Here is a 10,605-nt window from a genome sequence, read left to right on the forward strand (position 1 = left end):
AACATGGTGTTCGTTATGGACAAACCGTGACGAGCACAGAAGTCCAATAACAGAACACCGCTCGGGTTCCGATCAGGGGGGCCGTTCCTCCCAATCACGCCCCTCCAGGTCTCACTGTCATTCCCCACGTGAGCGTTGAAGTCCCCCAGCAGGACGAGGGAGTCCCCAGAGGGAGCGCTCTCCAGCACACCCTCCACGGACTCCAAGAAGGGTGGGTACTCTGAGCTGCTGTTTGGTGCATATGCACAAACAACAGTCAGGACCCGTCCCCCCACCCGAAGGCGGAGGGAGGCTACCCTCTCGTCCACCGGGGTAAACCCCAACGTACAGGCGCCGAGCCGGGGGGCAATAAGTATGCCCACACCTGCTCTGCGCCTCACACCGTGGGCAACTCCAGAGTGGAAGAGAGTCCAACCCCTCTCAAGAGGACTGGTACCAGAGCCCAAGCCGTGTGTGGAGGCGAGTCCGACTATGTCTAGTCGGAACTTCTCGGCCTCGCACACCAGCTCGGGCTCCTTCCCTGCCAGAGAGGTGACATTCCATGTCCCAAGAGCCAGCTTCTGTAGCCGGGGGTCGGTCCGCCAAGGTCTCCTCCCTTGGCCGCCACCCAGCCCACACTGCACCCGACCCCTTTGGCCCCTCCCACCGGTGGTGAGCCCGTGGGAAGAGGGACCCACGTTGCCCCTTCGGGCTGTGCCCGGCCGGGCCCCATGGGTGCAGGCCCGGCCACCAGGCGCTCGCCAGCGAGCCCCGCCTCCAGGCCTGGCTCCAGAGGGGGGCCCCGGTGACCCGCGTCCGGGCGAGGGAAACGCGTCTCCAAAATTTTTTCTCATCATAGGGGTCTTCTGACCCCCACAATCCCCACAATACATTGCCCTAGTAAATTAAAGAATAATTTCTAAATCAAGTATAAAGTTCGCTGCATTTTAACAGGCTCGAACATTCGTACCTACATTTCTCTCTTTTTAAAAAGAATGTATAAAATTATTTATACGCGACTACAAAGTAGTATACTTCAGATCGAAGCATCGTATGACAATCACTTTCAAAGACTGTTTTACTGCCCCCTAGGCGTAAACACTGACACCTTACACACGCATGCACACATGCACACTTTGGACCAGCCTCCCCCTCCACCTCCTAAATCAGTTACTGCTTTTAAAAAAAAAAAAAGTTTACGATTACAAGTCCTTTTCATAAATCAGTTTAAGTAAAACAAACAGTATATTTATTAGTTTTTTTAAATATTACAAAAACGATAAGAGGATAAAACCCATTTCCGCGCAGCGCTTTCGTATATACAAACCTCATAAACTTAAACTACAACAAAAATACATAGAGACATCCGATACAATCGTATAGACACAAATTATAGCACTAGCGGTAACAAAACTAGAAACAGAAAAATAGCATTTTATACGTGTACGCATCTGCAGAGGGGGTAAAACAACTTGCGCACTCTGCTCATGAGAGTGCCACCAACACCTTCTCTAAGCCTGATCCTTTTAAAAAAAAAAAAAAAAAAAATCAGTACATTTATTAGTTTTATAACACATCAAAAACGTAAGAGGGGGTAAAATTCTTATGTACAACGCAATCTTATATACAACAGCTCAAAAACATAAAATACATAGCCAGACGTACCTTCTTCACGTACACGCCATATTCCTAACATAACATATTTCATACCCAGATACTTTCTAAAAAACTACTAACCTAAGGGTTACAGGGCTATCCATTGAAAGAATCCGAGCTAATAATTAGAAGATATTTCATTCATACATATTCAGATAAAAAGGCTAACATCAAGATAGAAGACTCTTACAAACGACAGTTTAAAGATTTCAAAAAGTATGATCCCCATAATACGTTGCCCCTCCACCTCCTAAATCAGTTACTGCTTTTAAAAAAAGAGTTTGCGATTACAAGTCCTTTTCATAAATCAGTTTAAGAAAAACAAAAAAAAACAGTATATTTATTAGTTTTTTAAATATTACAAAAACGATAGATATTAAAACCCGTTTCCACACAGCGCATTCGTATATACAAACCTTATAAACTTAAACAACAACAAAAATACATAGAGACATCCGATAAAAATCGTATAGACACAAATTATAGCACTAGCGGTAACAAAACTAGAAACAGAAAAATAACATTTTATACGTGTACGCGTCTGCAGAGGGGCTAAAACAACTCGTGCGCTTTATTCATGAGAGTGCCACCAACACCTTCTCTAAGTCTAATCCTTTAAAAAAAAATAAAAATCAGCGCATTTATTAGTTTTATAACACATGAAAAACGTAAGAGGGGGTAAAATTCTTATGTATAACACAATCTTATATACAACAGCTCGAAAACATAAAATATAAACTTAAACAACAACAAAAATACATAGAGACATCCGATAAAAATCGTATAGACACAAATTATAGCACTAGCGGTAACAAAACTAGAAACAGAAAAATAACATTTTATACGTGTACGCATCTGCAGAGGGGCTAAAACAACTTGCGCGCTTTATTCATGAGAGTGCCACCAACACCTTCTCTAAGTCTAATCCTTTTTAAAAAAAAATAAAAATCAGCGCATTTATTAGTTTTATAACGCATCAAAAACGTAAGAGGGGGTAAAATTCTTATGTACAACACAATCTTATATACAACAGCTCAAAAACATAAAATACATAGCTAGACGTACACCAAAAACGTGAGAGAGGGTAACCTTATGGTGTCAAAGGCCGCCTACAGCTTTTTTTCTCAGGATGGGTGGGGCTGGTGTTTTGTAGAACAGAATTTCTCAGAGAGGGGAGAATGGAGGAAAACTCCAATTCGGTCATGTATTTGGCGAGGTAAGAGCATTTTAACACAGCTAAAACCTCCAAAAATTAAATTTTTCATGTTGGTACCCCTTTAGTATTTTATTTACAAGCTCGTAAATATTCTCAGTGGTACATTTGTAGAAAATGTATATCCCCAAAGCAGGTTTACAACTAGAACGTGAGCAACGCCTTGCCGTGATTTAGTGTCATTAGTATTATTATTTTGCACAGTGAATCACATTTAGGATAACATCTAAGTGTGTCTTTAAATCTGATAAATGTGGAAAATTCCAATTTGAATTGCTACAGCCCTAAAATAAAAGTGTACACACCCTTCTTCATATACATATTGCATCTATGGTATCATAAATTCAAGCCGTGGATCCTTTCTAAAAAACTATTAGCCAAGGGCTTATAGGAATACCCTTTGTAAGAGACAAAGGTGTTAATCTACTGATAAGAAGATGATTTTGGTTAAATTGTTGCAAAGAGAATCGCTTATAACATTTAGGATAACATCTAAGTATGTCTTTAAATCTGGTAAATGTGGAAAATTCCAATTTGAATTGCTATAGCCGTAAAATAAAAGTGTACACACCCTCCCTCATATACATATTGCATCTATGGTGTCATAAATTCAAGCCGTGGATCCTTTCTAAAAAACTATTAGCCAAGGGCTTACAGGAATACCCTTTGTAAGAGACTAAGGTGTTAATCTACTGATAAGAAGCTGATTTTGGTTAAATTGTTGCAAAGATCGGCTTTAAGATCAAAGATTAAGGGTTAAGTAGAGTATAAATCTATTAACGTATCAAGAAACTCAAAGTTTCATACTTTCAATTCTCTTAGTTTTAAATAGAAGGTATAGAATCGCTTGTATGGTAATACAAAGTATACTTCAGACTAAAGCATCAGATATAACATTCTGTTTTACTAATGGGAAAAAACACAGGAAAAAAAACAAAAAAACATGCACACACGCTGTCAGACGTCTGACCAATAATGTCCACATGCAGTTCCTGCCTGAGTTTGTGATTACATATTCTCTCCAGAAATCAGTATTTTTTAAACTAGTACAATTATTATCTTTTTTAAACACACACACAAAAAAAAAAAAAGTAAACAAATTTTCGCTACTCTAATGTCATACATTGTTCCGTCATTCAAAATGTATAATTTACAAATTGAATACCTTTGAATCAAATTTTTAGGTTTTACATTCAATATCAACATTTTAATACCCTAGTTTACTTTTGTAGACAAAATTATACCAACTTTATTGTGTTCATCCTACCGAGATTTCTTTATTACATTGCTATCAAATACAATGCACAAAACATCAACCGATTAATTTCACGCCTCACTCTAATTAAAATTAAAATAAAAGTGTACACACCCTTCTTCAAGCACAAATACATCTATGGTGTCATAAATTCAGACCGTGGATCCTTTTATAGAAAACTATTAGCCAAAGGCTTACAGGAATACCCTTTGTAAGAGACTATGGTGTTAATCTACTAATAAGAAGATGATTTTGGTTAAATTGTTGCAAAGATCGGCTTTAAGATTAAAGATTAAGGGTTAAGTAGAGTATAAATCTAATAACGTATCAAGAAACTCAAAGTTTCATACTTTCAATTCTCTTAGTTTTAAAAAGAAGCAGACGTCTGACCAATAATGTCCACAGGCAGTAACTGCCTGAGTTTGTGATTATATATTCTCTCCCGAAATCAGTATTTTTTAAAAAAAACTAGTACAATTATTATCTTTTTTTAAACACACAAAAAAAGGTAAACAAATTTTCCCATCCCTCCCAAAACAGCGTACTCTTATACACATCATAAACATAAAATAATAAAAACATACACGTCTAAGCATACCTATAAACATCACGTATATATAAAATGTACAAATTCTAGCATCCATCGTCTTATAATAGATACCATATAAAAATAAAACGTATCATTTGTAACCGAAACGTAAATGAGTTAAGTTTGGTTTAATATAGGGATAGTGTTCAGTAACATTAAAAAGATGGCTGCAAGGGGGTTTAGTATGATACTAGTTTCGATCTGCTGTCGCCAAAAATTTAAAATTAACCCTACTTAATATTTAAAGGCTACTCTAATGCCATACATTGTTCCGTCATCCAAAATGTATAATTTACAAATTGAATACCTTTGAATCAAATTTTTAGGTTTTACATTCATTATCAACATTTTAATACCCTAATTTACTTTTGTAGACTAACTTTAATGCTCCCTCTCTTAATCATACGCTGTAACATCCTTTGCCCTTTAGATGGCGCCGTTTACCGCGGCTTGAGGGAGTCGCAACTCACTAGCTCCTAGTCACAAACACACAAGTTTTTAGTGACAGAAAAAAGAAGGACGCGGTTCTGAAATGGGTTAAATAGCCGTCCTATACGCACGAATAATCTATTTTTCGTCTGTATTTCCAACTACAGCGGTTAGAAACCGATCCTCTTTATTTTATTTAAAAAAAAAAAAAAAGAAAAACCCCATGAATGAGACGCGACTACGTATTCAGAAACATTGGTAAGTCTCTTTTTATTTATTTTAAAAACATGAAACAAATGGATAACATTTTTTAATATTCACTTTAACTAGATTAAGTGAGCCTCGTACTAATTTACATTCACGCACGCACATACCCGATAGAGGGGTGGTGGGGGCTTCCTACCGCCCAACATGGTGATAAGGGGGGTCGGGGGTTCCTACGGTTGGTACCCGTTCTACTTCAAAGTGGGGGGCTTTATCAGTATTCGTGTGAAAAATCAAAGGAAGTACGTAGACAATCGGTGGGGGGTGACCGGAATCCTATGTTTGTTAAAGGGGGTGGGGGGACCGGAAAACAACAAAGCTACTGTTTGGGGGGTTCAAAGGAAGTACGTATACAATCGGTGGGGGGTGACCGGAACCCTATGTTTGTTAAAGGGGGTGGGGGGACCGGACAACATGTGTTTGATGTTGTGGGAAACAGAATGTCATCAATCATTTTTGACAGAAGCCGTCCTGGGGTTCTGATTGGCTAGGACGATGAGGGGGGTGGCTTCCAACCTCTGATTGGTTAAGACGATGAGGGGGGTGGGCTGGGGGGTGCAGAATGTCATCAATCATTTTTGACAGAAGCCGTCCTGGGGTTCTGATTGGTTAAGAAGGTGGCAAGTGGGTAGGGCTTAATTCAAAATAACGGCTTCTGATTGGCTAAGATGCCGGAAGGGGGCGGGGCTTACTTCAAAGGGCTATTTATGGGGGGCAATAAATCACTTTTTGACATTTGCCGTCCTTTACATATATATATAACGGGCTGTGGGAGGGAGAGGCGAATTCTGTTTGAGTTTCAGTAGATGCTGGTGTGATGGATCTGGCATGTATAAGGACCGCCACCAAAGAAAGAAGCCGTCAACCGAGGCCCAGCAAAGCGAGCACCGCCCCCCCCCCCCGGAATCCCCCAGGCCGCGGCAGCACCAAGGCCACCCCCACGCCACCCGAGCGGACACCGGTCGGCGAGCCGACCCAGACGCCCGGAACACCCCCGCCCCAGCCCCGGCCTACACCCCCGAGCCCAAGGCCGCAGAACGAGGCCCGGCGGGCCCCCACAGCGGCCCACCGGTCCCCAGACCCCCCCACCCCCCACCCCAACCCCCCCGCACCCCACCCAAACAAGTTATTATTTTTAATTGTTCACCGACTTCCTGTGAATATTCCGAAGGACCTATTCCTAAAATGGGATAGGTGTATGTCTCGATTTATATGGGAAGGCAAACGTCCAAGAATCAGATACGCGACACTACAACTGAGCAAAGACAAAGAGGGCTGGGCACTTCCTACTTTACAACAATATTATTATGCTGCACAATTGCGTCATTTGATCTGTTGGTGTGATGTGGGATATGTGGCCAAATGGAAACATATTGAAGTTCTCTCACTCGAATATCCAATACAAACATACGTGGGACAAACAGAGACACTTACATATTTGAAAGACAATCCTAATATTAATCCAGTGGTCACATATACACTGGAGGTATGGTACTCTGTGGTTAAACAATTAAAAATAGGAAAGGAAATTGGTTTGTTAAAATGGATTTCATTCGATACTAAATTCAAACCAAGTACATCGGATGGTGGGTTTAAAATTTGGGCAGACAGAGGAATTACGGCTATGTGTACCATTGTTAAAAAAGAAGACGTATTAAGCTTTCAGGAGCTAAGAGATACATACAACTTGAATAATCGGGACTTCTTTAGATATTTGCAAATGAGGGATTATTATATAAAAGACAGTAAGACATGTGAGGATAAAATACACCCTGTTATAAAATTACTCTCGAGAGCCTATGGAGGCGGTGTCCCGAAAACTGTGTCATCTCTGTATCGTTGTTTGATGGATTCTAAATTGGGGTCTACACTGTATGTAAAAACTAAATGGGAAAGAATGCTGGATGAGATGGTCTCAGAGGGAATGTGGCATGATGTGTGGAAAATATACAATTCGACAGTACAATCTCCTAAATGGAAAGAATTCAATTGGAAAAATGTAATGCGTTATTTTATCACACCCAACATTAAAAGTAAACAAATGAAAACCCAGCAGACATGTTGGAGACAATGTGTATATACAGATCCAAATCTTACACACATTTTCTGGGAATGCACCTATATCCGACCCTTTTGGGGGAGCATTCACTCAGCTCTCTGTGATGCTTTGGGGTATCCTGTTCCAAGGTCTTGCTTGGTTTTGTACTTGGGATATTTGGAAGAGGCTGTGCACAAATATGATCAATATTTTGTTAATGTACTCCTGATGGCTGGCAAAAAGGCCATTACAAAGAATTGGCTTCAGACTGAAGCACCATTGTTTAAGCAATGGCTGATAATCGTGGATGACATACTGGACATGGACTGCCTTACATACAGACTGACACTGAAGGAAAATCTCTTTTACAAGAATTGGGTGAAATGGCTGAATGCTCGGAATCAACACTGAAATTTCCACCACCAGTGGTGGGTCACCACACTGCACCAAAGCATGCTTAAGTGTGCCACAATACTTTATAAATTATGAGTTTGGCTTGTCCGCTGACAAATGTCACTTGCTTGTCAAAGGGGGGGAAAGAACACTTGCTATATACTGTGAAAATGGAACATAATCATACCTGGTTTAAGTCTGTCTTTCAAGTATGGCACCAAGTTGTACTCTTTCAGAACTAGTGCCCAGTCCAGGTCAGGAATAGTCAGGTTTGCAAGTGTTCCGAGACATTCAATCACATATTCTTCAGATTTTCCCATGTTTATCTGAGCCGCCAAGTCGCCAACGTGGTCCTACCAGTCAGCAAAAAGAAGCACATGAATGAACAAAATGGAATGAACTCAAAATTGGGAGGGAGGGATGGATGGACGGAAAGATGGATGAAGAGGAGGGAGGGATGGATGGATCGATGCTTTATCATGTGAGGTAAATTACAAAACAAGCTGAACACAGAGGCTGCAATTACGCTTGAGGCCAGAGGTGGCAGTCACAAGTAAAAGAGTAATCAAGTCCACAATGCTCCTTTAAATTTGTATTGATTATTACTTTTTTCAAGACTCAAGTTATTTCTGTGACCACTGTGGGTTTTTCTTTCAGTGATGCCAACAATTGTGTCTAAATGTACAACACACACACTTGGCTTCCATTAAGACCAATTAGTCCATGGGCCAAGGCAGATACCGGTACCACCAGGGTGGGCAAATTCGAGTTGTGATATTTTTTTACATCCCTCGCTTATAAATTGATATTATAGACCCTCAGACTGGTGTCTTTTTAGTAGTTATCACCTCATGAAAGAGTAAACAACGTACCTGTAAAAATTATATTTTTGACGCTAGTGCATATCCTGGTTTTGGCTCATGGTCAAGACACTTATCGGTGGTTGATATTGTTGTGATTGGTATCATTTTAAAGGGCATATTCTAAGCTTTCATTTAAGCCCACGTGAAGCTCTTTGTCAAATACATAGGTCACTGGAACTCCTCAAACTTTCAGAAACACACATTTTTTCACAATTTTGGTCTAAATTATACCCTTTACTTAATCATGCAGACGTCCCACCGGTGACAACAATTGTAAGAGTTACCTTTAAAAAAAAAAAAATACTGATACTCTAAATGGTTCAAGAACAGCGTCAAATTTACTTTGGGTGCAACTTTAGGCATTTTTGGTAAAATTGGGGTTAATAAGGGGTTTTAAGCTGTGACATCAAGGAACATAATAGACAGAAAACACAACTGGAATATTCACCGGAGTCCAAAGATTTAGGAGATGTGTACTTTATTCATACTGTGTCATTGCAGGACATGATTTCAGGCCTTAAATGAAAAGGATGATTTTGACCATGTGGCCTGACTCTATGCAGTCTATTTGGGTGCATTTGAACAGTGGATGTCACCAAACTTCTTTTTATCACAGACCGGTTCATAGTCTGACTGATATTTCATGGACTGGCAACTATCTGTCGGCTCGGCGCTGCGGTGAAATTCATTCATTCTTCTTCTTCTTCTTCTTCTTCTTCTTCTTCCGCCTTTTCCCTTCGGGGGTCGCCACAGCGAATCAGTTGCCTCCATCTAACTCTGTCCTCTGCATCCTCTGCTCTCACACCAACTACCTTCATGTCCTCTTTAACTACATCCATAAACCTCCTCTTTGGTCTTCCTCTCGATCTTCTGCCTGGCATTTGAAAACTCAGCATCCTTCTTCCAATATAATCACTATCTCTCCTCTGGACATGTCCAAACCATCTAAGTCTGGCCTCTCTGACTTTATCTCCAAAGCTTCTAACATGTGCTGTCCCTCTGATGTACTCATTCCTGATCCTATCCAACCTGGTCACTCCCAAAGAGAATCTCAGCATCTTCATCTCTGCCATCTCCAGCTCTGCCTCATGTCTTTTCCTCAGTGGCACTGTCTCCAGACCAAACAACATCGCTGGTCTCACCACAGTTTTATAAACCTTTCCTTTCATTTTAGCTGAAACTCTTCTATCACACATCACACCTGACACTTTTCTCCACCAGCCTGCCTGCACACGCTTCTTCACTTCTATTCCACACTCTCCATTGCTCTGGACTGTAGACCCTAAATACTTAAACTCCTCCACCTTCTTGGTATCTTCTCCCGGTAACCTCACTCTTCCACTTGGGTCAATCTCATTCACACACAGATACTCCGTCTTGCTACGGCTCACCTTCATTCCCCTCCTTTCCAGGGCAAACCTCCATGCCTCTAGCTTCTCCTCCATCTGTTCCCTGCTTTCACTGCAGATCACTATGTCATCTGCAAACATCATAGTCCATGGGGATTCCCGTCTAACCTCATCTGTCATCCTGTCCATTACCATTGCGAACAAGAAGGGGCTCAGAGCTGATCCCTGATGTAGTCCCACGTCCACCTTGAACTCCTCCGTCACACCTACAGCACACCTCTCCACTGTCTTACAGTCCTCATACATGTCCTGCACCACTTGAACATACTTCTCCGCCACTCCAGACTTCCTCATACAAAACCACAGTTCCTCTCTGGGCACCCTGTTATAAGCTTTCTCCAGGTCAACAAAGACACAATGCAGCTCCTTCTGACCTTCTCTGTACTTCTCAATCAACATCCTCAAAGCAAATACTGCATCTGTCGTACTTTTTTCTTTTTGGCATGAAACCATACTGCTGCTCACAAATGCTCACATCTGCCCTCAGTCTAGCTTCCACTACTCTTTCCCATAGTTT

The 10,605-nt window shown here is 41.0% G+C and overlaps 1 protein-coding gene across 3 annotated transcripts in view; it reads right to left on the bottom strand.

Annotated features, from left to right (window-relative positions):
* The window catches only part of kifap3a (kinesin-associated protein 3a), a 292,502-nt gene that overhangs the window by 69,361 nt on the left and 212,536 nt on the right, over nt 1-10,605 (bottom strand). For all 3 annotated transcript variants that reach the window (XM_077534647.1, XM_077534648.1, XM_077534649.1), the window contains exon 14: nt 8,004-8,169. In XM_077534647.1, the coding sequence (XP_077390773.1) occupies nt 8,004-8,169 (166 nt within the window). The remainder of the gene's footprint in view (nt 1-8,003; nt 8,170-10,605) is intronic.

Source organism: Festucalex cinctus, chromosome 10, assembly GCF_051991245.1.
Source record: "Festucalex cinctus isolate MCC-2025b chromosome 10, RoL_Fcin_1.0, whole genome shotgun sequence".
NCBI classification, from domain to species: domain Eukaryota; kingdom Metazoa; phylum Chordata; class Actinopteri; order Syngnathiformes; family Syngnathidae; genus Festucalex; species Festucalex cinctus.